General features: G+C 38.0%; 7 protein-coding genes across 16 annotated transcripts; 4 read left to right on the plus strand and 3 right to left on the minus strand.

The window, feature by feature from the left end:
- Nucleotides 1-824: 824 nt before the first annotated feature.
- On the minus strand, nucleotides 825-2,387 carry LOC105684224 (group XIIA secretory phospholipase A2). Of its 2 annotated transcripts, XM_048654417.1 has the most exons (4): nucleotides 2,248-2,387; nucleotides 1,841-2,153; nucleotides 1,635-1,702; nucleotides 825-1,445 (listed from the first exon to the last, which is right to left on the minus strand). In XM_048654417.1, the coding sequence occupies exons 2-4, from the start codon at nucleotides 2,073-2,075 to the stop codon at nucleotides 1,155-1,157; spliced, it is 594 nt and encodes a 197-aa protein (XP_048510374.1). In that variant the 5' UTR covers nucleotides 2,076-2,153; nucleotides 2,248-2,387; the 3' UTR covers nucleotides 825-1,154. The 2 variants fall into 2 exon arrangements, with proteins under 2 accessions (XP_048510374.1, XP_012252841.2); XM_012397418.3 differs by having other exon boundaries at nucleotides 1,841-2,366.
- Nucleotides 2,388-2,511: 124 nt separating this feature from the next.
- Nucleotides 2,512-3,753, minus strand: LOC105684226 (glutaredoxin-C4-like). Of its 2 annotated transcripts, none has more exons than XM_012397421.4 (3): nucleotides 3,600-3,753; nucleotides 2,957-3,075; nucleotides 2,512-2,842 (listed from the first exon to the last, which is right to left on the minus strand). In XM_012397421.4, exons 2-3 carry the CDS (start codon nucleotides 3,053-3,055, stop codon nucleotides 2,645-2,647), a joined length of 297 nt encoding a protein of 98 aa, XP_012252844.2. In that variant the 5' UTR covers nucleotides 3,056-3,075; nucleotides 3,600-3,753; the 3' UTR covers nucleotides 2,512-2,644. The 2 variants fall into 2 exon arrangements, with proteins under 2 accessions (XP_012252844.2, XP_012252843.2); XM_012397420.4 differs by having other exon boundaries at nucleotides 2,957-3,094; nucleotides 3,600-3,743.
- A 317-nt stretch (nucleotides 3,754-4,070) lies between these two features.
- On the plus strand, nucleotides 4,071-11,909 carry LOC105684222 (Golgi-specific brefeldin A-resistance guanine nucleotide exchange factor 1). Of its 3 annotated transcripts, none has more exons than XM_012397409.3 (16): nucleotides 4,071-4,378; nucleotides 4,830-5,028; nucleotides 5,161-5,388; nucleotides 5,450-5,556; nucleotides 5,666-6,158; nucleotides 6,245-6,648; nucleotides 6,772-6,949; nucleotides 7,044-7,159; nucleotides 7,320-7,508; nucleotides 7,604-7,939; nucleotides 8,024-8,232; nucleotides 8,295-8,540; nucleotides 8,618-9,116; nucleotides 9,215-11,356; nucleotides 11,488-11,594; nucleotides 11,671-11,909. In XM_012397409.3, the coding sequence occupies exons 1-15, from the start codon at nucleotides 4,262-4,264 to the stop codon at nucleotides 11,587-11,589; spliced, it is 5,565 nt and encodes a 1,854-aa protein (XP_012252832.2). In that variant the 5' UTR covers nucleotides 4,071-4,261; the 3' UTR covers nucleotides 11,590-11,594; nucleotides 11,671-11,909. The 3 variants fall into 3 exon arrangements, with proteins under 3 accessions (XP_012252832.2, XP_012252836.2, XP_012252835.2); XM_012397413.3 differs by having other exon boundaries at nucleotides 4,074-4,378; nucleotides 5,666-5,797; nucleotides 5,861-6,158; nucleotides 11,488-11,909; XM_012397412.4 differs by having other exon boundaries at nucleotides 4,075-4,378; nucleotides 6,248-6,648; nucleotides 11,488-11,909.
- On the minus strand, nucleotides 11,700-15,930 carry LOC105684223 (zinc finger CCHC domain-containing protein 24-like). 3 transcript variants are annotated; one of them, XM_012397416.3, is made up of 4 exons: nucleotides 15,456-15,930; nucleotides 14,282-14,527; nucleotides 13,163-13,327; nucleotides 11,700-12,756 (listed from the first exon to the last, which is right to left on the minus strand). In XM_012397416.3, the coding sequence occupies exons 1-4, from the start codon at nucleotides 15,678-15,680 to the stop codon at nucleotides 12,643-12,645; spliced, it is 750 nt and encodes a 249-aa protein (XP_012252839.2). In that variant the 5' UTR covers nucleotides 15,681-15,930; the 3' UTR covers nucleotides 11,700-12,642. The 3 variants fall into 3 exon arrangements, with proteins under 3 accessions (XP_012252839.2, XP_012252838.2, XP_048510373.1); XM_012397415.3 differs by having other exon boundaries at nucleotides 13,091-13,327; nucleotides 15,456-15,927; XM_048654416.1 differs by lacking the exon at nucleotides 15,456-15,930 and adding an exon at nucleotides 14,940-15,075 and having other exon boundaries at nucleotides 13,091-13,327.
- A 1,495-nt stretch (nucleotides 15,931-17,425) lies between these two features.
- On the plus strand, nucleotides 17,426-22,927 carry LOC105684217 (cyclin-dependent kinase-like 1). 4 transcript variants are annotated; one of them, XM_048654406.1, is made up of 9 exons: nucleotides 17,426-17,567; nucleotides 17,664-17,862; nucleotides 17,946-18,011; nucleotides 18,525-19,195; nucleotides 19,329-19,523; nucleotides 20,189-20,480; nucleotides 20,568-20,949; nucleotides 21,020-22,434; nucleotides 22,901-22,927. In XM_048654406.1, exons 4-8 carry the CDS (start codon nucleotides 18,983-18,985, stop codon nucleotides 21,333-21,335), a joined length of 1,398 nt encoding a protein of 465 aa, XP_048510363.1. In that variant the 5' UTR covers nucleotides 17,426-17,567; nucleotides 17,664-17,862; nucleotides 17,946-18,011; nucleotides 18,525-18,982; the 3' UTR covers nucleotides 21,336-22,434; nucleotides 22,901-22,927. The 4 variants fall into 4 exon arrangements, with proteins under 4 accessions (XP_048510363.1, XP_020706973.2, XP_048510362.1 ...); XM_020851314.2 differs by lacking the exon at nucleotides 17,946-18,011 and having other exon boundaries at nucleotides 18,055-18,674; nucleotides 18,846-19,195; XM_048654405.1 differs by lacking the exon at nucleotides 17,946-18,011 and adding an exon at nucleotides 18,055-18,099.
- Nucleotides 22,293-25,968, plus strand: LOC105684252 (bifunctional methylenetetrahydrofolate dehydrogenase/cyclohydrolase, mitochondrial). Its single transcript, XM_012397467.3, has 5 exons — nucleotides 22,293-22,434; nucleotides 22,727-22,817; nucleotides 22,901-23,085; nucleotides 23,192-23,560; nucleotides 25,337-25,968. The coding sequence occupies exons 2-5, from the start codon at nucleotides 22,744-22,746 to the stop codon at nucleotides 25,684-25,686; spliced, it is 978 nt and encodes a 325-aa protein (XP_012252890.1). The 5' UTR covers nucleotides 22,293-22,434; nucleotides 22,727-22,743; the 3' UTR covers nucleotides 25,687-25,968.
- Nucleotides 25,969-26,014: 46 nt separating this feature from the next.
- Nucleotides 26,015-27,580, plus strand: LOC105684251 (glyoxylate reductase/hydroxypyruvate reductase). Its single transcript, XM_012397465.3, has 4 exons — nucleotides 26,015-26,349; nucleotides 26,422-26,742; nucleotides 26,825-27,282; nucleotides 27,364-27,580. Exons 1-4 carry the CDS (start codon nucleotides 26,159-26,161, stop codon nucleotides 27,483-27,485), a joined length of 1,092 nt encoding a protein of 363 aa, XP_012252888.2. The 5' UTR covers nucleotides 26,015-26,158; the 3' UTR covers nucleotides 27,486-27,580.
- The last annotated feature ends 123 nt before the right edge of the window (nucleotides 27,581-27,703 follow it).

Raw genomic sequence — 27,703 nt, forward strand, 5'->3', positions numbered from 1 at the left:
TGTGTTACAACATAAGAGATTTCACAGATATTTTAGTTCAAAAATGAATTTCAGATGATATGGTGACATTATTTAAACTTGTGGCATTTTCGCTTATGTTTTCTTGCTTCCTTTCGTTTTCGTTCAGCTTCAGCCATTACAATGTATTTTTTTCTTTGATTAATGGACATTTGACACCATAATTTTCCAGCTTTACGGGCAACCTGGACCACTGGCATTTTGGGTCTCTTCATGTGCATTCGCAAGAAGAAGAGAATAAAAGGGTTGCTAGATCGGCCGCGCTTTGATTTACCACAACGCCCACGTTTCTTGATTTTCTTCATGCACCTACGACCACGTTTTTTTAACTGGTTTTCATCTGCCCTAAAAACAGAAACCGTAAAAGATGTTTTTCTGTGGGCAAATGTATTCACCTTACCCATGAGGACCTTTTTTGTCAACTTTGCATGGTGATGATGTATTACAACCCATTTTTGTTCCTTTTTTCATGAATTTGTGGGACCATTGGAAACAGGTATGCTTTACTCTATAATTTTTTTCTGACTTGCAGAAATTTGTAGGACTATAAAATTTGGTTTTGACTTTCGGATTACAAAAGCGTTTTTCTCTTTTTTAATTCAACAAAAGAAAAAAAAACATTTGCTATATCCTGTTTCCATGAAAAGAGATTTCTTCTTTCTCTGTCAACACGACCATCGTTCAAACATTTCGGTAGTACAACGAAATTGAAAGTATAAATAATTTTTTTGACTGTGCCTACAGAAATCTTTCAATACAGATGCAGTACGATAAATTATTACGTCATTAATAATCGATACCATTAATAAGGTTTGATAAAAAACTTCTATTTTTTCACAGACTTACATAAAAATAGTTTATCATGTACAGGTACAATAAGTACAGTTATTGAAAATGATGAACACCATCAAAAACTTGGCTTACAACCCTTGGATATTGCTTACATACTCCTGTTTGTTGTAAAAGACAATTAATAATGACATGGTCAATACTCTGATCTCATAATTGTCATAATTAGTCTCCAGTCTTAATACAGTTTATACAAATTTCTATGCTTTAATTACTACAAATATCCTCGCAATTAAATTGGTTACCTAATGCAAATTTACTCAAACAGTTCATACATTTTCCTTTGGTTATTTGTATCTAGAATTCCATTTTTCATTGCAATAGCACGCTTGCTTCTGAGAATCAAGAAAACTTTTACATCCAAACGTTGTGGTGCCAGCAAAATACAGTTTTGCTGCAGCTCTGCAAGCTCTCATTACATTTATACTGGTTGATTCCAAGGTATCACAATACTTGTACAGACATCGTTTGAAATCCAAATCGCATTTTTCTTTGTCAGAGTTGCAAGTATCGTAGCAGATGTCATGGTTGTCACAGCAAATCTTGATCTCATCATTGGTAAAAAATTCTTGAAATTGCTGAAATAGGGCATTGCTTTTAGTTCTTCATTTACATATACAAAACAATAGAGATTAATTCTCCTGAAATAACTTCAGCTTCTACTGTGATTTCAGATTCTGAACCAATATTGGAAATTATCCAGCTGTGATGCATTGAGTAGTAGGAAAAATTTAGTCCATGGGTAGATAAATATTGGAGTCAGTTACCTCTAATCCCATTGCTCCGCATCCATTGCTCTTTGGTTTGTGATTCCAATTTGGCTTTGGTAATGCACCTGCAATATGTGGCGAGAGAAGTATACTATATTTTGTTTTGTCTATATTTGATCTCCGATGAACTAACAGTTCAGCAGGTTAGGGCTGTTGAGAGTTCAGGTGAGATTAAAAGTTATTATAGGATTGTTAAAGTTTACCTCCAGGGCATCGGTAAATGCATGAATCCTCGGCTGCAGCATCAATGACTTCATGAACATCTCTGAATTTTTTGGCAACAGTCACAGCATTTTGAAAAAAATCACCAAATATGCTTTCAGCAGATAAAACTGCGTCCCGAATATTTCCCAATAAATCAGCTCCATAGCCCGACCAAGCGTAAGCTAAGAATGTGACAGCATAGACAAGAATCTTTCTGTACTTTGAGAAACGCATTATTGCGAATTGCCGCGTATGCAAACTTGTTGTAAACTGAATCAAAATCGATTCTAAACGTTTACTCAGTTGCCAGAACTGAAAAGATATTTTTAGTCCACAATTGTCTAAACGTGGAAATTATGGATAAGTGCATATTTTTCATACTGATACCAAAGTATGTGTGACACACCTTTCCTGATCTGTCAGAATTTTTTTAATATACCCTTGATACATTGTATGTGAAGCTTATGACGCTTATCGTTATGATTACGCGATTAATATCAATATGCCACATCTGCTAATCCGGACTTGGTATCCTTGATGAGCAATGCTCTATCTTTATTAGCTTAATCTTAGTCATAAAGTTATATAAGAAAACTTGATTCCAACATAAGAAAAGTAATTGAAATTTAATTTGAAGCAATGTTGTGGTCATTGATCAAGTGGACTTCAATAACAAATTATAATATTTTCCTTTATTAGGGTTCACAAAAATTGAATTTACACATCGAAATTGCTAGAAATATTGAATATTGGTGATCTTTAAGCGTAAAAATTTGTGAATTGCAGCATAGAACATTTCCAAGTTAAAGTTTCTTCACAAGTTCTCCACTTTCGAACAATTGCTTAACGTCACTACCTCCACCTATGAATTCCCCCTTCACAAAAACCCTGGGTACAGTTTTTGCCCCAGTAATTTCTCCTAGAATTGCCTGAATTTCATCAGCATCATCCCGATTATCAAGTTCAACTGCTGTATACTTCTGTTTGAGCTTGTCAAATACCTATAAAAACATATGAAATAACATTTCAAATATCTACAGATCAGAAATTTTAAATCATATTATGCACATAATTGAAGATTATGGACACAAAATAAATTCCAAAATTCTATTTACCTGTTTAGCCATTGTACAATAGGGGCAGTATGTCTTAGAGAAAATCACAACAGTGTCAGAGCCGATGAGTTCTTTAACAAATTCTCGTGTCACTGGCATAATTTGCTGTTTGCTGGAACCTAAACCCATTGCATTGAGCTAAAGAAATTTTAAATGTCAACTTTCACCTCTACTTATGGTTACATATTTAATCACATCTTTGCTCTCATACAATAAACAGCATAAAAAAAACATTTACGGATCAATATTTGAGGCACCTAAATCATCAAGTAATTCGTCATACATGTAGTCTGGACTATCAATACTCATATCATCGAAGTCTTCCATTCTATTTGGTATAATATCTGAGAATATTTGGGTCTACGTGGGATGTACAACACATGTAAATTATTGCTGTATAGTTTTTAACTTAAATCATTTGATAGATATCAATAATTATATTGCAAAAAATGTCCACTAAAAATATTTAAACGCTATACTATTCCCAAAATCCAAATGCAACCATGAGGTTGACAAATGGTTTTCTTTTGTCAATGGTTTCAATGTACTGAAATTTAAATAATTTTGATAAAAGAAAATCACCCACCATTATTAAATTGAAACATTGCTATCTACAACTGTCTACAACAATTACGATTCTTACCTGTTATACTGAACTTGACGTTAAGACCTCTTAATAAACGGCAAAGAATTTTAGAGTATGAAAATAAGACAGCTCCTGTAGTTCTGAAAACGTGAAGTATTAGTGATATTGCTAGGAATTATTGACCATATGATTGAAAGACTTGATGGTTGGTGAAATCGCGAAGTGCGAGGTAAAGGGGTATGCTAGCTTTATCACTGGCGCTGGTGCTAGAGCTTTTCTATTTTGTCACCCAACAATTTGCCAGCTGCCAATAATCATCTCCTGCATCCAAGATTTTCATGCACAATATTAGTCGCTCTTTAATTGTGCGAACGGTGAATGAAGCTAGAAAGATTCTGCAAAATGTGTAGTTCCAAATATACACCTGGCAAGGATATATCCCCATGGAGATTAAATGACAGTAACTAAATATAAAACATTGTTGTCTTCGATTTGTAATTTTTTTTTTACTTCTTCCATTGGAGAAAAGGTGGCGTGCTGGTCAATGACATCATGGCATCAATATTGACACGTAATGATCGAGGTATTTCTACATGATAGTCGCTTGGTCCACGGTATCGTGTTGGAAGTCTTGACGGTCTTGACGTTTGGCAATATTTTATCGAGCTGTGTGAGAGGATTCTGTGAAAAATGATGTAAATTCAAGTATAAAATCAAAGATGAGTATCGGTAAGATGGCCTGTCCTGGAGGCGGCCTGTACGTTGTCGAGGGTGAAGTCAGCCTGCTTATGACAGCTATGCGCCGAGGTGCCCGATGGTCTTCACATTCTCATCAGGTTAGACAGATCACATCAGCTGGTCTACTTTTTCAAAAATTTTCGGTCCCTGGAATATTTGACTGCTTCACATGGCAATAAAAGTTATTATCTTCATTCTGAATAGACAACAATGCACCGTCATTGGAAACTCAATCATGAAAATTTTAGCTAAAGTCACAATATTTTTGCCAAACGATGAGCAGTTTTATTTTATCCCTCACACCAGATGATCTAAATCAATCACAGCTGACTTAGATTATAGAGAATACAAAGAGAATTTTTTGTCTAATTCTTTGATACTAAAGCAGATTTAAAATGTCCAATTTTGACTTGTCCAATCAAGTTTGGTGATATGAAATCTATACCTCTCATGCTTTAGAGGATCTGAGTAAACTTGAATTTTGATTTGACCCAGAAATAATTTATTGTTGATATGACTTTGTTTACACTACAAATTGACTTAACACAGGATGAAGATCAGGATACACTAATGAAAGGATTAGCATCTTTGAAGGAAGCGCTGAATGATGCAGACAATCTAGCTCAGCTAGAACCTGGTGTATTTTTAGCCCCATTTCTTGAAGTCATCAGATCTGAGGAAACAACTGGCCCTGTCACTAGTCTAGCACTATCGGCAGTTAACAAGATTATCTCATATGGCCTCATTGGTAAGCATGTGATATGAGCACATATCGTCTGCATTGATCAAGGATATCCTTGTGTTGTACAGCAATTCAGACTCTTCAATGATCAAAGAGCTGTATTACGTAGGATATGGGTTTAAATTATGGTAATCGTAGATCCTGACCATGGTGCAGTTGCTTCCTGCGTTGAGTCTGTTGCTGATGCTGTTACTCATGCAAGATTTGTGGGAACAGATGCATCAGGAGATGGGGTAGTTCTCATGCGAATTTTGCAAGTCCTCAGAGGTCTTATGTTGGCTCCTGCCGGTAACTTTCTCTCAAATGAGAGTGTATGTGAAATTATGCTCAGCTGCTTCAGGATATGCTTCGAAACAAGACTCAGTGGTAAATTTTGATTTCATATCGTTGCATAATTTTTATTGACAAAGGCTCCACATAATTTCAGAGCTGCTGCGACGGACTGCAGAGCACTGTTTGAGGGACATGGTACAGCATTTGTTCACCCGACTACCACAATTTGTAGATGATACAAGAGTCCTTTTAAATATGAAAGTTAGTATTTAAGTAATGATTATCATTCCCATCTATTTATTCTGACACCAAAACTGAAGATTCTCAATCAACATTGGCTAATTGCTTCATTCATTTTATCTGGCACCAGAAAATGAGAACCAATGGCATGGAAAATACTCGCACTAAGAACAGAAAAAATAAGACCTATGCCAAACAAAAATCGAAATTAACTCCTGATGACGATGAAAGTGAAACTCAACTTCTTAGTCCTGTTGAAAGAGTGAGAGCTGGTCATTTAGCAACTACGCCTGTTACACCGAGTAGTAATATCGTTGACATGCAGGGATCGCTAGATCGTGGTACTCCAGACCGTGCAGATGAAGAAAAAAATGAGAACAAAGATAATTCCAGTAAAACTGAAGAGCCAGATAAAAGTCAAATAATTACAGAGGCTAAGGAACAAGATAAAGCAAACGATCCGACCAAAAATGAAGAATCTGGTAAAGTTGAAAATAAAGAAAGCTTAGAAACCGGAAAAAGATTACCAAACGATGCAGTGATCCATAGTGAAGATAAAATAGAAAAGCCCACTGAGTTGGAGCATAAACTTTCATCCCCACAGAATCAAAGTGATACAGAGGGTAAATTTAATTGATGATTACTTTCGTTAATCCTCTAATTGCATAACTATCTACTACATACTAATTCTACTGATCCCTGGTTTTAGCAGTAAACTCAATTGAGGAAGAAAACAAAACTTTGAATTTAGTACAATCTCCAACTGGAAGCATAGAAGATTTGTCGGTAGACGATAATGGTAATACCAATAGAGAAGCAGGATTGCCAAAGATAAAGGTTGAAGCTGATCCCCCAGAAGAGTACGTAAATACTCAAGGAGTGAGATTTACGCCTCTTCAGCAATTGGCACCGTATGGATCTCTGTGCGTTCGGGAGCTCTTTAGATTTTTAGTTTCCCTTTGCAGCCCTCTTGATAAGCAGAACACTGAAGTTATGATGCACTTAGGGCTCAGCTTGCTTCAGGTAGCGCTGGAGGTCTCCGCGGATGCTCTTGCTAATTTTCCGTCTCTACTGTCGCTTGTTAAAGACGACCTGTGCAGAAATTTGATTCTGGTAATTCAGCACTCATATATGTATTATTATTCAAGAATCGTCTTCCGTGATTACATCATCCAACCTTAGCTGAGTATTAATTTTATACTAATTTTTATTGACATTTGATATATGTTTAATCAGTTACTAGGTTCAGACAGGCTGTCAATCCTTGCAGCAGATCTTCAAGTCTCATTTTTATTATTCGAATCACTACGAGAGTATCTGAAATTTCAAATGGAGTATTATTTCATGAAATTGATGGAGCTGGTTAATTCAGATTCGAATAGGATAACGTATGAACAACGCGAATTAGCATTAGGTATGTATATTTGGCAGGTAATAATGCCTTTGAAAATATTACTGACTTTCTTTTGAGAGTAAGCTCATGATCTCAAACATGATTGTGCTTGCAGAAGCAATAGTAAGATTGTGGAGAATACCTGGTTTGCCAGCAGAATTATATCTAAATTTTGACTGTGGTCTGTACTCTACAAATCTCTATGAAGATCTCACGAAACTACTTTCAAAGGTACATTTGATCACTCATTAAATCAGCGACATACTTGTCGATCATAAACGTTTTACTCCTCACCGCATTAGTCCCATCTGAACCAACCAAAGCTGAATCTTTGACAGAATAAAATTACATCACTTGATTAATTTTTTATTAATCTAACATTTTATTTTAGAATGCCTCAGCACTATCTGCTGGCATCCACAGTATGCAGTTAATATCCCTAGATGCTCTAATAATGTTGATTGAAGGAATAGAGTCTCGATGTAAAGGAGTAGAGGAACAGAGAAAAGCTCCAAGACATCCACCATCACATAATTTACCCAATAGAGAAGAATTATTGGCTACTAAGGCTAACAAAAGAGTAAGTCAGATCACCACCAGCTTATGTCAATATGTTATCAATTTATCCTAGATGAAAGTAATTGTTATATATCACACAAATAATTTGATCTACAGTGGCTGGTTCTCGGGACTGAGCAATTCAACGAAAAACCAAGGTCTGGAATTAATATCTTGTCAGAACGTGGCTTATTAGGAGGTACACCAGGGCACCCAGACCCACAGATGATCGCAAAGTTGTTGAGAGAAAATCCAGGTCTGGATAAAAAAGAAATAGGAGAATATATTAGTAGACGAGACAACAGAGCGGTTTTAGAGTGCTTTGTGAAAAGTTTTGATCTTCGACAAACACGTGTTGACCAAGCATTACGGCTCTATCTAGAATCGTTTAGATTACCAGGTGAAGCGCCGCTCATATCCCTGCTGCTGGAACATTTTGCTGAACATTGGCACGTAGGTATCACACAGTCAAATTGATGGTGAAAAGTTTTATCATCATTTCCTGTCATGCCGTTATAAGTTGACGCAATTTTGCAGACCAGTAATGGAGAACCATTTGCATCTGCGGACGCAGCATTTACATTAGCCTATGCCGTAATTATGTTGAATGTTGATCAACACAATTATAATGTGAAACGTCAGAATAATCCCATGACACCAGAAGAGTTCAAAAAAAACTTGAAAAAAGTCAATGGTGGTGCTGATTTTGACCAAGACATGTTGGATGAAATGTACACCGCTATCAAGTGAGTGTTGCAAGATTTAATTGTACCCATTCATTGTGACTGATATAATTTATTGTATACAGAAACGAAGAAATAGTCATGCCAGCTGAACAAACTGGATTAGTAAGAGAAAACTATTTATGGAAAGTGTTATTACGTCGAGGTGCTGGGCCAGAAAGTAATTATTTGAGAGTTGGACGAGGAGGAGAACTTGTAGACAGAGATTTGGCAATACATGCTTGGGCACCAGTTGTCACCGCTTTGTGTAGGGCTTACGACAAGGCCCCTGATAGACCATTACAACGCAGAGTCGCTCGAGCCTTTCTGAGGTGAGTTGACAGCGTCTTCTCGTTTTTCTTTTTTAAAACCTGATCACGGTAACAGAGAACGTTTTTGAAATTTATAGGTGTGCCTCGATCAGCGCCCACTACGGAATGAGTAGTGATTTAGATACTTTGGTAGTTAGCCTGTGTAAATTTACAGGTCTTGCTACAGGTGGTGAACTTGAACAGCTTGTTCTGCAATTAGGGGGTAGTGGCCGTAGCCAATTGGCTGCACGAACATTATTTGAGGTCACTCATCGACACGGAGATGCACTTAGAGCATCCTGGAGAAATGTAGTAGATTGTTTGCAAGCAGTGTACAGAGCTAGGCTACTACCAAGGATTCTTACAGAAGGAGAAGACTTTCTTGATGTTTCGGGAAAAGTATCCCTTATTCGTGAACCTGCTACCCCCAGAGCACCCCCTGCTGAACAGAGTATTTTATCTAGTTTATATTCATATATCGCGCTGGATGCACCTCGAGTTCCACATCCAGCTGAGGCTACAGCTCGAAGAAGAGCAACTCAATGTGTTACAGACTGCCGACTTGAATTGATTATCGCCGAAAGCAAATTCCTACAGGTAAACAGGTTGCCATTGATGACTTAAAAAATACTGTCCTCGTGTAGCTAGAAAATTATATCTCAGATCTTCAATATTCCCTCCTTGTTTGCTGCTAGGTGGAGTCACTTCGGTCCCTAGTAGGAGCCCTGGTTGCAGCAAACCCCCAAGATGAGGATCTTTCGGTGTTTCTATTAGAACTTCTACTTAAAGTTACGATTCAAAATCGCGATAGAGTAATGTGTATCTGGCCGATTGTTCAAGCGCATATCGAAGGGCTTTTAACTACAGCAGCTCGGGAAAATCACGCTTACCTTCTGGAAAGAGTTGCAGTTGGAATGTTGAGATTAGCTATCCGGCTGTTACGTGGAGAAGAATTAGCTGGTGCTGTCTTACCACCGTTGACACCATTGACCCATCTACCCTCAGCGACTACTGCAACCTTGGCAAGGCAACTTGCATATGGATTATTCGAACTTTTAAAAACAGGTGCTGCAAACATTCATACGACAGAAGATTGGAAAGTTGTGTTTAGCCTATTGGAATGTGCTGGTGCTGGAGCATTAGCTCCCAAACATTCGAATACCGTTTTAGACGATGTACCAAGCAGGACGTCGGTTTTAGATCCAAGACCTGTTAGTCCAGTGCCAGAATGGGTATTGGTCTCTCCAACTGGTACAGAAGCACCTCTGCCAGTCACTGCGGATATAATTATTTTGGACCGAGATCTACACGATCATGATCCAGCTGCACTTGTTAAATGTTGTGAAAGCCTTGCATTTCTAGTAAGAGATGTTGCTCATGTGACACCGTTCAACTTTGAATTGTGTGTACGATGTGTCAGAACTTTTGCAGAGGCTGTATTAATTGGTGCTGGAAAGCGCCACAGAGCCCAGAGTACACAGGAAGAACCGGCTGGGTATCAACAAACGCCCATTCAATTGCTCGATTTAATGCACACACTGCATACTAGAACAGCGCAAGTATTTCGGTGGTGGGCTGAAGAGGGAGGTGCTGCTGAGGGAGTTTCTTTGTGGCCTCAGGGGTGGCGACCGTTGCTGCAGGGAATAGCGAGACTGTGTTGTGATGCGCGAAGGTCTGTCCGAACATCTGCTGTAACTTACCTGCAGAGAGCTTTGTTAGCTCATGATTTAGCTCAATTAGCCGCGGCGGAATGGTCGCAATGTCTGGAACATGTTTTATTTCCATTGTTGGCTCAGCTTTTGGGTCCAATAGCCCCAAACGACCCCATTGGGGTAGAAGAAACCAGAGTTCGAGCTGCAACCTTGCTTTCAAAAGTATTCCTGCATCACTTAACTCCGTTGCTGACACTGCCTGGATTTTTACCGATATGGCTCACTGTTCTAGATTTACTAAAAGCATATATGCATGCTGATAATAGTGAATTGTTATTTGAAGCTATTCCTGAGTCGTTGAAGAATATGTTACTTGTAATGGCATCGGCGGGAGTATTAGCTTCAAGTTCGAATTTGTGGTTACCAACGTGGCGAGCAATTGATACTTTCCTTCCCAATTTGAAGATTGAATTATTCCCAGAGCCAGCGCCACAACCACCTCAACATTCTAAGCCACAAGTTGTGACTCTAGTCGGCCATCAGCAACCTTCATTTCCAAGTCCGATTGCACCTCAACCAGAAATGTCTTCTCCAACGCATTCTCCACCCCAATCTGAACCAATCAGAGAAATTCCAGTTACCGATGCGCAAGTAGCTCCTGCATCGCCAATCACAATTAAATCAAATTCCGCAACGACAATGCCAATTCCAGTATCAGTGCAATCTCTCGCGCTTGAGAACAAGGAACCTCAACAAGTCATTACGCTCGTTAATCAACCAGCTCCAAGCGTAGCTAGCCCTGTAGCTGTCCAACCAATGGCCCAGCAGGTATTCGAACTTCCTCGTGGATTAAATCAAGAAACAAAATTCGAAGATGAAGAACAGCCACAAGTTGATTTTGAACAACAAAGTCACCAAAAAATTCATCAACATCCAACAACGGATATAGAACAGCCATATCCTGCACCGCAGCCGGCGGAATTCGATAACGATAAATCTCTTGGAGAAAATGACCAACATAAGCTTGTTAAACAGCAGAATGAAGCGCAAATTTTTGTGGTTCAACCGCCACAACCACAGCACCAATATTTGCATCTACACCAACAACAAGCGCATCAACAACAGCTCCAGTATCCGGGGGTGGCTAGTCCAGTTCATCAAGTACATCTGTCTTCTTCTCCGGTCGTAAGTATATCGTGATTGCCGAAATAAAAAAAACTTTATCACAGGTATATCGATAATGGAATACCGAGTGTTAACAGGTGATTCTGTATATACTCAAATTATTTCAAGGTGAAATATATATCTGATTTCAGATGACTACTGAGGGAACCTCGTCGGCTACTGTCTTTAACTCTGCAGCATATTTCTCAGAAGATCCGGCGGCGGACCGACTTTTCGCAGTCACCACGCCGTGACAACTGTACATTCTTTATGTATATTGTATCATATAAATTTTATTCTTAAGTTTTATCAAACTCCTTATTAAAAATTTACAGGTATGAAAAAAAATGAAACGAACAGGCACTCCAGTATCTTTGGCTTGTATGTTTGGTACAGCGATATAATAATAACAATATTAATTATACAATAATAATTCTTTGTATATAAAGTTCTCTTTGTCATGGCACCTGGTGAGTAAATAATTATACAGAATATGATTATAACATATACAACCTGAAATATATATAAATATATATGTATAAAATATTGAATAATACGAATTTATACAGATTAAGTGACCCGCGGACTGGACCCAGTTTATACAGAACACATAAATCCGCGGGATATAGGCTTCATTTCACCGGTCTCACCTCTGGTATGAATTTTATAATTTAAAATAATGAATTTTTCTTTGAGATTCCGATCTGGATCCACAAATAGGAAGAGATATAGGTGTGTTGGTAAATATGTTTTTCTGCAAATCATTGAAAATGTAGGCGCATATAACGTAATTCCTTTCTATCTGATACGATCCAGTCAAACGTAAATAGCTTGGCGAAGCACCTTGCCTCCTCTCAGGAGTTCCTATGGTTCTCTAAACTTAGCCAGGCTACAAATAGCGCGAGAAACAACAAATATAAGATCAACCGCCCCTTCGCACCATGTTTAAGTTAGGCGTGGATTTATAACTTATATCAGTAAAAGGGACAGATAACTTTCATTGGTGCGATAGAACGGTTTCTGTTTTGCATTCTTCGAACAAACGATCTACGATTACAAACTTAGCTTTGACTTTTTTCCCATTATAAACAACTCAACTTCCAACTCGTAAATTTGAATATTCTGATGAAATAAATCTTCGGACTTATTTTCATAAAACTTATAGAGTAATTTTGGCTTTTTTTTCGAAAACTCTAAAGTTATTATGACATTAAGTTACTTATCCTTCGTAAGTATCGCAACCCATCGTTTAAGTACACGATCGTTAAAGTACGAATATAAGGCGTGTGTAGAATAACGCAATTTATTTATTGCACACGTCTGCAATAATATCCTAATGTCTTGCATTTTTCGCAGAGATGTTGCGGGTGTACTTTGCTTTGATCGGATACGTCCAAGCCATCTGGTTTTTCCAGCGGGCGCTGAAAATAAAATGATTATTATTTATTTGTTTATTTGTCTCGGTTTCAATCATCACAGGCCTTGATCTTCATAGATGAATGTCCCAAAATGTTTCCCTTTATTTTCTCATTAAAAAAAAGAATTTCCGAATTTTAACGTTATTTATATCAGGTCCAAATTTAGTATTCCTCGAACTTTCATTCGGGCATGCATCACTTACGTTGAAATCTAAAGAAATCAATTGCGATCATTCCAGTTAATCTTATAATATTTATGATTGAAGCGTGTTAATTATAATAACGATACTAATAATAATTATTATTATAAGTTGAATGGGGATGTTTCGAAACTTACATATAGGGAGGGCGAGGGTGAGAGCAGCACGTGAGACGGGGATGTAGCTGCAGATGCGACCCCAAGACTCACCTGCTTGTGTGGATAGACGTTAATGTGACACTTGATGCATTCCTGCCCCATATTCGCCCAACTGTTGCCTGACATCCATTTGCGTTTACATTTCGGGCATTTGTACTCCCCGAAGCATCTCTTCTTACCCTGGTAGGGCGTTAAACCCTCGCCCTTCGGACGCGCCTGAAACACAATTGGTTGCGGTTAAATGATATGATTATACAGAATCTTGGGAGAAAATATAACGAATCACGGTCACAGTTGTTTTTCCTAAAATTGGTGAGGCGTGAAAAATAGAACTTGGCTCGGAAACGACGAGTTGTTTTAATCTAGCTCAATCGAATCTGGGAGATATCAATGTTATAGGTATACCTATACCACAGCTGGTAAATTTGGCATTCGAAAAGCGACGTCTTGTTAAAGCCGATCATATAGTACGGGGTCATACAAATCTGGAAACAATTTCAGAAAAACTCTACGTATCCCACAAGCGTGAGCAAGACATAAAAATTTACACGGTTGTTCAAATAATTACGACGCGGCAAGGGTTTTAAAAAATTCCAATTGAAATTCTTATTTTCCTTGATACACTCTTCTGATACTGAGCCGCGATATACACAGCTGTACATTATATGGGCCAGCCGAGCCTTTTTCATGTACGCTAAACATATCCGATTGTACTAATACATTTAGTCCGTCGAAATGGATAGAATGTCGCACAATACTCTGGTATAAACGGTAATTTAGAGTTAAGTTTGTGGATGTAAAATTCTGAAGAATATATACATATATGATGGCTCATCTATAGAAGTCTAAATAAACGCGTGCAGGGTATTATATGCGTGATGTAATATAGGGTCAACGTTTTACTTTCAACTTGTAAAAGGTTCGGGATGCACGCGTGGAGCGAATCATCTCACATCATTTAGTAATTGATCGCGAGATATTTCACCCAATTATAAATGTAATTTTGAAAGAATAATAATGACGTAATATATGTACATACCGCTGTTATATACTTGACGTGGATCTTATTCTTTAAACAATTACAATATTTCAAGCATACAGAAAAACCCCATCGCATATATGAAATTCAAATGTGCGAGTTACAAGATGCAGAAATTATTTTAAATTTACCTGAGGGCAGTCTTTGATGTAATGACCTTTTTTAAAGCACAAGTGACATAAATATGTTGAAGGTGGTCGTTTTGTGGGCTTTCGTTCCAAGAGACCAAGTTCCGTAAAGTGTTCCGCTAAGTCTCCTATACTGTCTGCCAAGCTTCCTGGTCCTATGGGTGCCACTGGACTTACATTGTTCTGGTGCAAGTAAGTCTGAGACGAAGCTGTTGGAAAATTTCCCCATACCGCTGGAAGAAGTTTGTTCTGAAAGTAAAGGGAAAATTATCCGTGCAATTATAATTAGCTCGGGATTACTATAGCTGGTAGCATTGATAGCGGTTTGTAAAAATGCTGAACCAGCCGAAACTGAATGATATTTTTTAATTCAGAGCTCATTCAATGACAATTGATAAACCCCAATGATGCAGAATTATTGGCAAGGTATTAGATTCGCATTATCGAAGAATCAAATTTATGCCCCATCAACTGATTAGAGGACGAAAAAGAAATTCAAAGAAATGATGATGGAAACGCGCGTGTCAACCACAATAAAAAGATACAATATAATAATAATCTGTGTCGTGGGAGATGATCTCACCTCCTGTCTTTTTATTGTAAAGACGAGATGAATATATTCCTCTGCGCGATTGGTATGTACTCGACATAAAATACATACCCATAGTACGTACATCTAGAGTCGTACGCTTCTGGGAGGCAGTTTGTTTACATTGTAAACGTATACAGAAGAATCAAAAGATGTACAAATCGAAGAAGTTAAAAGGGCTTGCTTTGTGTGCAGGACGAGCAAAGAAATCGTATACTGGATGACGTTGCGTTGGGAACATTTGCGAGTTTGCATGCTTACTCGAGCCAAGAATTCAGGAGTTTGCCCAACTTATTTTTACCACCTTTATCCCAGTCTACTGCTTCGGATTTGTACGAGAGACTAAATTTCGTTCAAACTGTAAGAGTTCATTTACAACGAATTCTAACTCGGACCCGTAATTTTCCACTGCAGGACGTACGGCAGATCATTCAAAGAGAATTTGGACCAGAAATCAAATATTCGGGAGATTGGCAATCAACTGTTACAGATGACAAATTTACACCGTGTAAACGAAGTAAAAAAAAATGAAGAGAATAAAAAGAGAAAAGGAAGAAGATTCGAAAAAAGAGATGAAACATATCTTACGCTTCTTGTCTGATCTGGAGGTTGAGGAGGATTCTGATCGGCGATGGCTAGGTAAACCCAGTTTAGAAGATGTGGAGGGTAGTGAGATTGTTGGGATGTAACCTGGGACTGAGTACCGATATTTCCTAGGCCAAGGCCGACGCCAACAGCACCGACGCCGTTCGCCTCCTGCAATTGTGGATGCTGCAAGTGTTGTAAGGGTGGTCGGGGGTGGCATGTGGCCATTTTTCTTCAGCCGATCAAGACCGAGGTGATCGGCACCGCTGACTGATTAAATTCAAATCCTTGTATTCACTTTTGAGCATTTCCTCTGCAGACCATGTGAAAATGCACCAAAGATGAAGGAGGATGTTTTTCCGGGTCGTTTTGAGTTATTATAAAAATTAAAATTCGAACAAAAAAGTGCACCAAAAATCAAAATTTTAATTTGACGATCCACACCACACAACTCACTACCCAAAGAACGCGCACCCGACAGGGCCGGGAGCGGAATGATCGCGTTGCTCTCAGAAACACGCAGCTTGTTCACACATATTCACGCGTTGAACTCACACGTGGATACCATACATCGTCGGCAATTCGTGCGTGCCCTATATGTTCTTATTACTCTACACAAAATGCTGCAGTAAAGCATCGTCAACGAAAGTTACAAGCTACGTTTGAACCGCCATAAGAAACCGCACTTTGACCCCCACATCTCGGGTCTTTGCCAAGTCCCTATTGCAAGGCAATGTACTCCAAAAAGTCCAACCACTTGCCAGATTCCACTGCAACTCAATTGTAAGTCAGGCCGCGCTGACCCATTTTTAGCAGATTCAATTGCAACGTGATTCGTAAAAAAGGAATACCATCCGATAACGCAAACTATAATAAATAATTCGCAGATTGAATGCAATGAAGAGAAGCATAAATTTGAAAGAGGATGCATGGGATGAAGAAATCCTCTCACGGTACAACGTTGTGAACGGACAAATTAAGTCCGGGGATTTCTTTTTTCGTTTTTTTTTTACGGGTAGGCTCTGTAGCTTGACTTTAATGTGAGAGCAAGCAAAGCAAAGATCCCCGCCATGTGGTGCGTCTATTTCAGTGCATGCTCACCGACAGGCAGACATACCATCGAAAACCCTCTGCAGCAGCTTAACCGTTCAACGATTCCTGACATTGCTTGCTTGCTTGCGGACAGAATTCCCCGTTTTCGAAACGCGAGCCCCTTAAAACTGAACTACAGCACATTACGTTTGTATGGATATACGCATAATCCCTGCACTGTCTTCGATGCTTTGAATCAACGTGTCTCTGAAGGTCCAGATGTTTTCACCCAGCTTTCTAAGCTCTAGTTTTTTCACATGATGACTTATAGAAAACTAGGGAAAAATGTAGTACGCTGCTCAAGCGGCCGCGTTTTACCGAAGTATTATCCTGCAGGGTAAAAGGATTTTACAGCAAAGGGATAAAATCAACCCTTTCTTTTTCTCGTCCGCAAGAAGCGAAAGAGCAATTAATTATAGTTAAGTGAGAAATAAAGGAGTACGATCCCTGAACAAAAGTGCCCAGAAAGATTACTCTACCTACACTCCCTTGGTATAGTGATGCAACAACCATTCAATTGAACTTGATTGATTGTTTGTTGCGATATACAAACGCCTCGGCATTTCCAACGGTCATTCTTCTATTATTATTTTTTTATTATTTCTATCATGATTGTTAGCTTTATTAAAACGAGAGTGTGTATAAATATGTACTTTTTTTTTTATCCATTTTCATAAATCGATGAAGCAATTATATCTATAAATATTTATGAACATAGGTATACGTGATCAATGGTGGATTCGGCTATACTGCAGCGGGGATCTCACGAAGTGGCTTCCGAAGATCAATTCATTTTAATTGTATCTCATTTGAAAAAAGCCCTTCTTACCTCATACCCATATCATTATGTCTATGTGGGAAGTCGTCTTCAACTGTGAAACGAGAAAAACACTCAGATCCGGGCTTCATATGTAGTAGTCTCATTGTATAATAGAAAACGCAGATGATCATCATCCACACTTGTCTAGATTTCTACTGCTAGAGATCTCACTTTGCGTTGAGCGTATTTAAATCTGAAAAATGGTGCGTTATTGGTATATTATACGGGATGTAAAAATGAGAAAGAGAAATACGATGTTGCCGAAAATAAATCATGTTAAAGTCAATCATTTTTTACAGCTATGGGAATAAAATTAATGGTATCATGCAAGGGATGGAGGACGTAGTCGTAGGTCGCGACTTAATTCCTGTGTCAGCCGGTGAGCTCGAAAAGTCTTGGTACAACCTTTCTCTGCGACCGCGTTTAATCGGACAACCCTCATCCCCTATTCCTGCCAGTTCAGGAATAAATTCGCAATCATTATACCAAAGAATCCCGGTAAATGGCTCTCCGTAATCTATTAAAATACGATCAATTCTTTTTTCTTACAAATATAAAATTGCAAATTGTCCTTCGTTCAGTTTCCAATAATGTAACGAGGAAGGGAATCGGAAGCTGCCGCAACTTTTATAGATAATTTCCGCCAGGTATTCTTTTATGTTTTCTGATTTTATTTTCGTCTTTTTTCAGCCCTTGCGTTCCGATCAACGATCGTGATAGCAGCCGTTGAGAGGGGTTTGTTAATTAACAGTAAAATCGATAGTTATCGAAGGAAGTTGCATGGCATTTGTCGTGTATACCAAACCAACATCGACAGAGCAAGCTTGGGGACCTCCTTCTCCACTCTATTCCCTATATCCTATACTCTAACTAACCTGTTTACAATCGATAAATTTATTTTGGTGACGTGCGCGTGACTCTGGCTGGCCCCTTATTCTCCGGTGAAAGAAGAAGTCAAAGTTCACCCCTGACCGGATCGGCAGAGTTCCGCGGGTAGAATTCGACTAACACTTTCAAAAGTTGACTATAGTCAGACAACTCCTCCAGCACGAGTTGAGAATTGCGACCTTTAAACTTTTACTTATAATTTCTGACCTTGACAAACTTACTTCTCACCCCTACATTGGGGGTATTATTTACACTATAATACAATTTTGCAGGTGATGTGAATTCCGCGCGGTTAGTGTCTACCGATACTTCCAGAGAAACGAAACTCTACGTGAATACAATTTGTGTTGAACATTGTGCCTAATCAATTGTGAATAAATATTTTATCACCGTTGATTAATCCAATTGACCTAACGGTACGGGTGCGTACACGTGTTTTTCCCCCCAACGAAATTTCCTACGACTTGGTGTTCGTTTCTATTTGGCTAAAAATAACATGAAAGTCTCCAAGAATGGGGATTGTTAAAAATAATTCGCAGATGAATATTCTTTTTATTGAATTTTGCGGATTAATTCAACCGTAAATTTTCTAGATGTAAAAATGTAGCGAGCGAGCATTGCCTTTGAAATGTAAGACTTTTTGAAGCTCGAGTGTAACACTTTACCGGTGAAAATATGAGTAGAAAATACGAACGCATTTCTGATCACGCCTCCCACGAGAAATTTTGAGATGTCCAATTGTAAGTCGAACATCCTCACAAGAATTACGAGCGGAATGGAAAAGTACGAAAGTTTGGAAGTCGTTGGCGAAGGGAGCTATGGCGTCGTTATGAAATGCAGACATCGAGATACCGGACAGATTGTGGCGATAAAAAAGTTTCTGGAGACCGAAGAGGATGTCCATGTGCGAAAAATGGCTCTGCGAGAAATTCGTATGCTCAAGGTATAAACGTTTACAGAAAAAATTTTAATTTTTGAGAATATTTATTCAATTATTCTATTCAGACCCCAAAATGATATAATTACAGAATTGATGTATTGAAAAAAATTTATTCTCAATTCGAATTATCTTGTAGAAACTGCGTCATGAAAATCTAGTGAACATGATCGAAGTATTTCGTCGCCGGAAGCGGTTTTACCTGGTTTTTGAATACTTGGACCATACTTTACTCGACGAATTAGAAGCGGTCGGTACCGGCCTCGGAGTAGATGTTTCTCGACGTCACATTTTTCAGGTTCTTCGAGGACTGAACTATTGTCACATGAACCACGTAAGTCTCAAATTATCTCCACACCCTGTGCTGTTTGATTATGTCTGCAATATTTTATAAACTCGTACTGGCCGCATGAAGTCGGACAAAAATTATTTGACGGTCCCACAGAAGCTGCAGTTTTATATAATGATGCATAAGAAGCATCAAATTATGTTCATGAGCCAACTGCATTAGAAGCTGATGCGACTGTAAAAATAAACAGGTTTATTTGTATCGTGGGTTGGTTTACATTTCCATCCCACGCCATTAAACAAACTAGGCAGTGAAGCTGAGATGAGTTGAGATGTTTTCACCTTAAATCCAACCGGGCGATTTAACACGTGGGGTTCACATTTGAACTTACACACATCTGAGTCGTGACAAAGACGGACTTGTATTTTATTCATATAAGTATACGTTACAACACTGCGATATAGGTATATGCAGGCTCGAACATAAAGCCTTCGTTGTGATCAAGTGATACAGAAATGCTTGGAAGAGCTAGCTATTCCGTGAAAATAAATTATACGTAATATACAGTCGATGGATCATATAGCTGATACATTACGATCCCCCCATACAACAGACGATTGTGATGTTCTTCGTCATCGCGAACCACAAGAATATATGCGAATCAATTTTATCTTATTCATGTATGCAGCGTTTATTACAATTCATTTTAGATAATGCACCGAGATGTTAAGCCTGAAAATGTCCTGGTATCACCAAACGGGATAGTAAAACTCTGCGATTTCGGTTTCGCTCGAATGTTGTCTGGACCAAATGAATCATGTACGGATTATGTGGCGACCAGGTGGTACCGAGCTCCTGAACTACTTGTCGGCGATTCTCGTTATGGTAAGGGTGTCGACGTTTGGGCTGTCGGCTGTCTTTATGCAGAAGCTATAAGCGGAGATCCATTATTCCCAGGGGACAGCGACATTGACCAACTTTATCAGATTATGAAACTCCTAGGTGAACATATGTGTTGAATAAATATTTATGCCTTCTATAAAATGAAAACTCTTCAAAGTATATCGATAATTTAATAATTTTTTACAGGCAATCTTTGTCCAAAGCATCAAACAATCATGGCACGCAGTAATAACATGCGTGGAATAAAACGAGTGACAACGGATATCGGTATGATCGGTAGTATTCGATCTCTCCGATCAGTTTTTCCATCATGGCCAACAACCACGATAGATTTCTTGGCGCAGTGTCTGAGAATGGATCCCGAAACGCGTTCGAGTTGCACCACATTACTAGATCATCCCTTATTTACTCAGGATCATTTCTCTGAACGTTTTTTATCTGAACTGCAACATATCATAGCAAAAGAAATGATGGAATCTCCTTTTACTCAACAACGGCTTGAGTCTCGGAGGCTCAGTGCCATGCTACCCGAAAGACCAGCCAGAATTTGTTACAGTAGCAACGGAAGGTACGCGCAGAATTGATATTTTATGCATTTTTTTTCTGTATAATTTGATTCATAAGCAACTTTCATATAGATGGCAAATGACGTTGATACGTGGTGGAGGGACATGTAACGCTATGTGTCAACCGGAAATGGAACAAGCAAGGGAATCTGTAGCCTCGATTGAAAGACCACCACTTCTGACGATTAATCGGACAAAAGAGCCTTGCCATTTTGGGCCAGTTTCTGTAATTCCGAATACGACATATATACGGCGACTTGAAAACCGGGGTATCCTGGTTCCGAAAACAAAGGGATGTTCTCTGCCAGCTTTAGCTTCGAGGGAGTCCAGTCATGCTAAGGAAAATACGAAAAGGAAAAGAGTTGATCTTCCGCATGTGGACCGCTGACGCCACTAACACAGCAATCTGCGATTGTTTTATATAATTTTTTTGATTTGTACCGATGTCGTATATTGCATTCGCTAAAGTCTTAACGATGCTTTGGACAGCTGGAATCTATCGACTGGTGACTTTCCGTGAACTGATACGTACACCAGCGTTTTATCTACGTTTAATTTATTAGAAGTGCTGAAAAGATGAACGACATTCTCGCTTATGAAATAGAGACTGCTGCTATTTGGGATGAAAGCAGTATGCAGGCCATGTAGACTCTTGAGGATTTAGGTATTTATACATCATACCTAGGTAGCTATGGTAAAATTTTCAATCAAGTTCTTCTTAGCTGGAAGTTTTATGCAATCTGGAAATAATGTTGCTGGATAACGGATTTATTAGTAATTCCATTATTTTTATCATGCCTATTTTAATTAAACATCGACAGAGTTATAATGTAAATCTTTGCAGCAACCCATAGCAAGTGCAAATGATACTGTATTATCTATACAGAATAATATAGACATGAAATTAATATAATGCTACTGTATGAATGAATTGTTCATTGAGTTTCAGATATGTATAAAATTTCAACGAGATATATTCATTGAACATATTTTTTACAGCTCATTCCAAGCGAAACGATGTATTCTGAAATCTTTCCCCTCTTTATTATTTTGTTACATCGATAATTACGAGGATGGTTATAAATTTTCAGCTTCTCAACGAACGACTAATGACCCAAATATGGTAATACTTTAATATGAGAACCACAGGATTTATTGTATAATAAGTATCCCCTGTTTATATGTAGAAATAACATTTATTCCATTCTGTCGCATCGATTTAACATTTCAAATCGCGACGCCCTGCCTTGTACAGGCCTCTCGCGGCATCCGATGCAACTCCGTTGATCAGCTGGTCTTTAAAACCGTCTGCATTTTTCGCATGTACATACTTTCGAATGCAGTACGATACAATACGGTATATTGTGGTATATGCAGAAATTATGAATCCATTCTACAGGAGCCAAACCGGTCCTGACCACTGATATGTATAATACAAAGTGGTCCTGACATAGTCCATATGTTAGGATAACTGTGCTTCAATTGAGGTAAGTAGCAACAAAACGTCAAATTTCACTCTGTAAGTTAAATAACACATGTGCTTATATTGTTAGAAATTGATTGAAAACGATACTTCATTCTATAGTTTATGTGTCTTTAAATCTTCAGGCTGTCACGTTACAGCATAATTGCAGTTGTGTACTTGGAAACACGACCTGTGGTGTGCTATTTCATTACACTATGTATGGAAATATTTCGCAGAATCCTTTATCACTTAATATCATATTACGATCATGCAACCAGTTATCACTAAGCAAACGTTTTACTATCTATTCATAGGAGCTTCTGGTGCTAAGATGTTGCGTCGTTGGGTCGTCTCATTCATTAATCCGTCACATACTAATCGGACTTTTCATACGTCAAAACTACTGTATGTTCAGGTGTTCTGAAATGTGAAATTATAACAATGTGTTACACTTAGTTATGGTCTAATTTGTACTGTCTTGTTTGTAGAAGGACAGCACAGATTATCGATGGCAAGAAAATAGCTGGAGACATCCTGAACGAAGTAAAACAGTCTGTCGAATCTTGGGTTCAAGCTGGAAACCGTAGGCCAAAATTGGTGGCAATACTTGTTGGACATAATCCAGCTAGCAAAACCTATGTGAGCAATAAGGTCAAAGCTGCTAAATCAGTTGGTGGGTACATAATGTAATTATTGCATGAATAAAAAATGTGCGCTGTTTTAATTATTATTGAATCAAAGATTAGAGGAAAAATAAATAATATAGAAATTCTTTTCAGGTATAGACAGCGAGACTATATTGTGTTCGACAGATATTACACAAGTTTCATTAGTAGAAAGGATTCAATCTTACAATACAGACCCGTCAATTGATGGCATTTTAGTACAATTGCCTTTGCCAAAAGGCCTTGATGAAAAGAAGATTTGCCACAGTATCTCACCATCAAAAGATGTTGATGGATTTCACTCGGAAAATATAGGAAACTTGAGTTCAGACAAAAGTGGTATAATACCGGCAACAGCTTTAGGTGTAAGAGAATTGATAGTCAGAACTAAAATAGATACTTTTGGTAAAAATGCTGTCGTCATTGGAAGATCTAAGCATGTGGGTTTACCGATTGCCTTGTTACTCCACGCAGACGGCAATGGTATTAAATTTTAAATCACGTGATAAAGAATTTATATTTGTTTTTTGATGACCTACACTAGAGTGGGTTGGAAATTTTTTTTTTTTTTTCTTAGCATGGAGGATTGTTTTTTACTCGTTCACTGTTCAAAATTTTTTTCCTATTATTTTTGTAATTCAAGGATAAAATCAAGAAATGACATGCTCTTTTTTGACTTAAAATGCATGCGTCGAAATATTCGAATTTCTCGGTCTACGAGGGAGCCCGAGCTTAGTTGGAGTCAGGTAGCCACGGGCGCGGGGGTTTGTTGTGGGGCGTCACCTCTGCTCGGCCTCGAAGGTGACGTCTCACAACAAAGCGCTACACTGCTGGCTACCTGACTCCAGCAAAGCTCGGGCTTTCTCGTAGACCGAGAAATTCGAATATTTCGACGCATGCATGGATTGCGATGAATCAAAGTGGGTTTACGACTAAAACCAATCGATATGTCTTGTAATTTTTCTGCTCCCAACAGCAAATAATTGATGATTACTTGATCGATTGCATGAGTAGATGATTTTGGCTTTCAGATTTGGATTCCTGAGCTGATTATAGGTGAGATTACTCTTGAAAAACCAAACAAAAATTCGATTTTTGAGCGAAAAATAAATCATTGTTTTAATTGGGTTTAATATGCTTTTCTGACGTATTTTGACCTCAGGAATCCAAATCTGGAAGAAAAATTGATCCATCTCTAAAATTGACCGAGTTATCGCCAATTTTCAGCTTTTTGGGGTCAAAAATAAAAAATTGATTTTATAGTCTATCTGAATGTAATTTGAGCTCAGAAATCCGAATCTGAAAGAAAAATTAATCTATCTTGAAAAATGACCGAGTTATCCTCATTTTTTCGTATTTTTTGGTACAAATTTGAGGATATCTCGAAGGGAAAAAATCGTAGCTCAATTTGGCTTTCGGATTCGTGTTCCTGAGGTCAAAATACATAAGAAAAGTGCCATACGATCAATTTTAAAAAATAAAAATTTTTGGCCAAAATTTGAAAAAATCGTAAGGGGTACCCCTTGGAAAAATCTCAAATTTTGGCCAAAAATTTTTATTTTTTAAAATTGATCGTATGGCACTTTTCTTATGTATTTTGACCTCAGGAACACGAATCCGTTGTCCAAATTAAGCTAGGATTTTTTCCCTTCGAGATATCCTGAAATTTGTACCAAAAAATACGAAAAAATGAGGATAACTCGGTCATTTTTCAAGATAGATTAATTTTTCTTTCAGATTCGGATTTCTGAGCTCAAATTACATTCAGATAGACTATAAAATCAATTTTTTATTTTTGACCCCAAAAAGCTGAAAATTGGCGATAACTCGGTCAATTTTAGAGATGGATCAATTTTTCTTCCAGATTTGGATTCCTGAGGTCAAAATACGTCAGAAAAGCATATTAAACCCAATTAAAACAATGATTTATTTTTCGCTCAAAAATCGAATTTTTGTTTGGTTTTTCAAGAGTAATCTCACGTATAATCAACTCAGGAATCCAAATCTGAAAGCCAAAATCATCTACTCATGCAATCGATCGAGTAATCATTAGGTGGAAAATTTTTTTTTGCTGGAAGTATCCCACTTGATTAATTATTTATTCAAAAAACGAGTGGGCTACCTCAAAATATTAAGTAAAAAATTTCTTCCACATTTGAAAAATTTTCTATTTTTATCAGGTACAAATTCTGCCCCCATGCTAAGAAAATAAAAAAAAATTTTTTTCAATTCACCCTCACCTACACTTGCCTTTTGCAGGTGAAACTGGTGCTTTGGATATGACCACTACAATATGCCATCGACACACCTCTCACATGGACTTGCAAAAGTTTACATTATTAGCTGATGTATTGGTAGCAGCGGCAGGTGTGCCTGGGTTGATAACAAAAGAAATGGTGAAGCCTGGAGCATGTGTTATAGATGTAGGAATAACTAGAGTTAAAGACGCTCAGGGAAAATTTAAATTAACCGGTGATGTCGACTTCAATGGAGTCAAAGAAATTGCTGGATTCATTACACCTGTCCCAGGTGGAGTTGGACCAATGACTGTGGCTATTCTGATGAAAAATACTCTTTTCGCGGCTCAGCACAATCCAAAACGCACATAATACTGAGTGTAAAACTAGAAGTTTGCACCAGTAATGTCAATGTGAAGATAGATATTCATAACTTTTTAGAGTATCGAACGTGAGGAACAGCAGAGTTTTAATGAGTATGTTTTATTAGCACTTTCTATGTGCAGCATATCTAAATAGATTATATCTCTTGTATTATTTCTGACAGTATACTTACACTTACGCGAAAAAATTGAAAAATTACCATATAGTTATTAATTAGTTTATCAGATAATATTTATCAGCAATACACGTTAAAATTGTAATCACGCAAAACATCTCATATTTAACTTCACTCCTCCCACATCCACAAATATAAATAATGCAAATATTCTTCATAAGCATTAGCTGATTCGAAATTTTCGATTACTCGATTTTACTTTCTAGTGATGTTTCAGTCAATGCAAGCTGTCTTTTGGTTTGAGGACCACTGGTTCTATCTACTTGAGGTCAAGTCACTGATGAGATGCGGAATCTTACAGTGTTGTTGCTCAAAGCCAAGAAATATACAGTAATCAATTCTCACAGGACTAATTTTAAAAGACTCAAATCAACACTCTCTTATACCGTTGAAAACGATTTGGGGAATATGTCACCAAAAGTTCTTGTCACCCGGTCCGACATACCTACTGTAGGGTTAGAGCTTCTGAAAAAAAGGTTAGTATATGAGCACAGGTCTTCCTTGTCCCTGATAGAAACATGTGCAACTTTTGTATTGTTAAATCACAGCTGTACTGTAATTGTTTGGGATAAAGCAGCACCTATTCCACGAGATATGCTGTTGGAAAAAATTGCTGGGGTCGATGGGCTTTTTTGTATGCTGACAGATAGAATAGATGAGGAGGTTTTGACTACAGCTGGACCACAGCTTAAAGTAGTTGCTACAATGTCTGTTGGGTTTGATCATTTAGACCTCAAGGCTTTGAAAGAGCGGAACATAAAAGTTGGATATACCCCTGGAGTGCTCACTGATGCTACTGCAGAATTAACTGTGGCCCTATTATTGGCAACCTCTAGAAGACTGTTGGAATCAAATAGGGCCATACTTAGGTACTCTATAGTCAAATGTATTTAAGCTGTATACATACCCTGTCTTACAAAAATTTTCAATTTTTAATCAAGTCTTTTAAAGAGGTGAGTGGCAGTCCTGGGCACCAACCTGGATGTGTGGACCAGGCTTGAGTGATTCTACTGTGGGTATAGTTGGACTTGGTCGTATAGGGATTCAAGTAGCCAAGTGCCTCAAGAGTTTCAACGTTGCAAATATTGTTTATACAAGCAGAACTGAGAAAAAGGAAGCAGAAGAATTCGGTGGGCGAAAAGTTTTGATAGATGAATTAGTTGCAGTCAGTGATTTTGTGGTAGTCACATGTGCCCTTACACCAGAGACACAAGGATTATTCAATAAACAGATGTTTGAAAAGATGAAGAAAACAGCCATATTCATAAACAGCAGTCGAGGTCCAATTGTAGATCAACCAGCATTGATAGAGGCTTTGAAAAATGGAGCAATAAGAGCAGCTGGTCTTGACGTTATGACTCCTGAGCCTATACCTTTGGATAGTGAGCTTTTGAAATTGGATAACTGTGGTATGACATGAGCCCAGTAAATAATTGTCCATCTTTCAATGTATGTTCTGTGACAAAAATTTAATTTTCAAATTCTTTCAGTTGTTCTACCACACATAGGAAGTGCAACCATTGAAACAAGGGCTGAAATGGCCAAAGTAACAGCACTCAATATCTTGGCTGTGCTTGAGAATAAACCAATGCCCTTGCCCCTTGATTGGTAGTTCTTGAGTATAGGGTGCATCTAACCAAGCTACATCTATGATGTATTTCATCATCAATATTGTACAGTGAATAAAGTTGTATAATCAAATTACGATATTGGACTTACAATTAGTCTCCCTTTCTGTGTGTAGATTTAAAAATGCACTGATTAAAATCTAGCGCGCCTGAAGGCCTAGAAAAAAATTCACTGCTCCGAAGTACAAGTTGCGCACCACTG

Source organism: Athalia rosae, chromosome 4 (genome assembly GCF_917208135.1).
Source record: "Athalia rosae chromosome 4, iyAthRosa1.1, whole genome shotgun sequence".
Taxonomy (NCBI): domain Eukaryota; kingdom Metazoa; phylum Arthropoda; class Insecta; order Hymenoptera; family Athaliidae; genus Athalia; species Athalia rosae.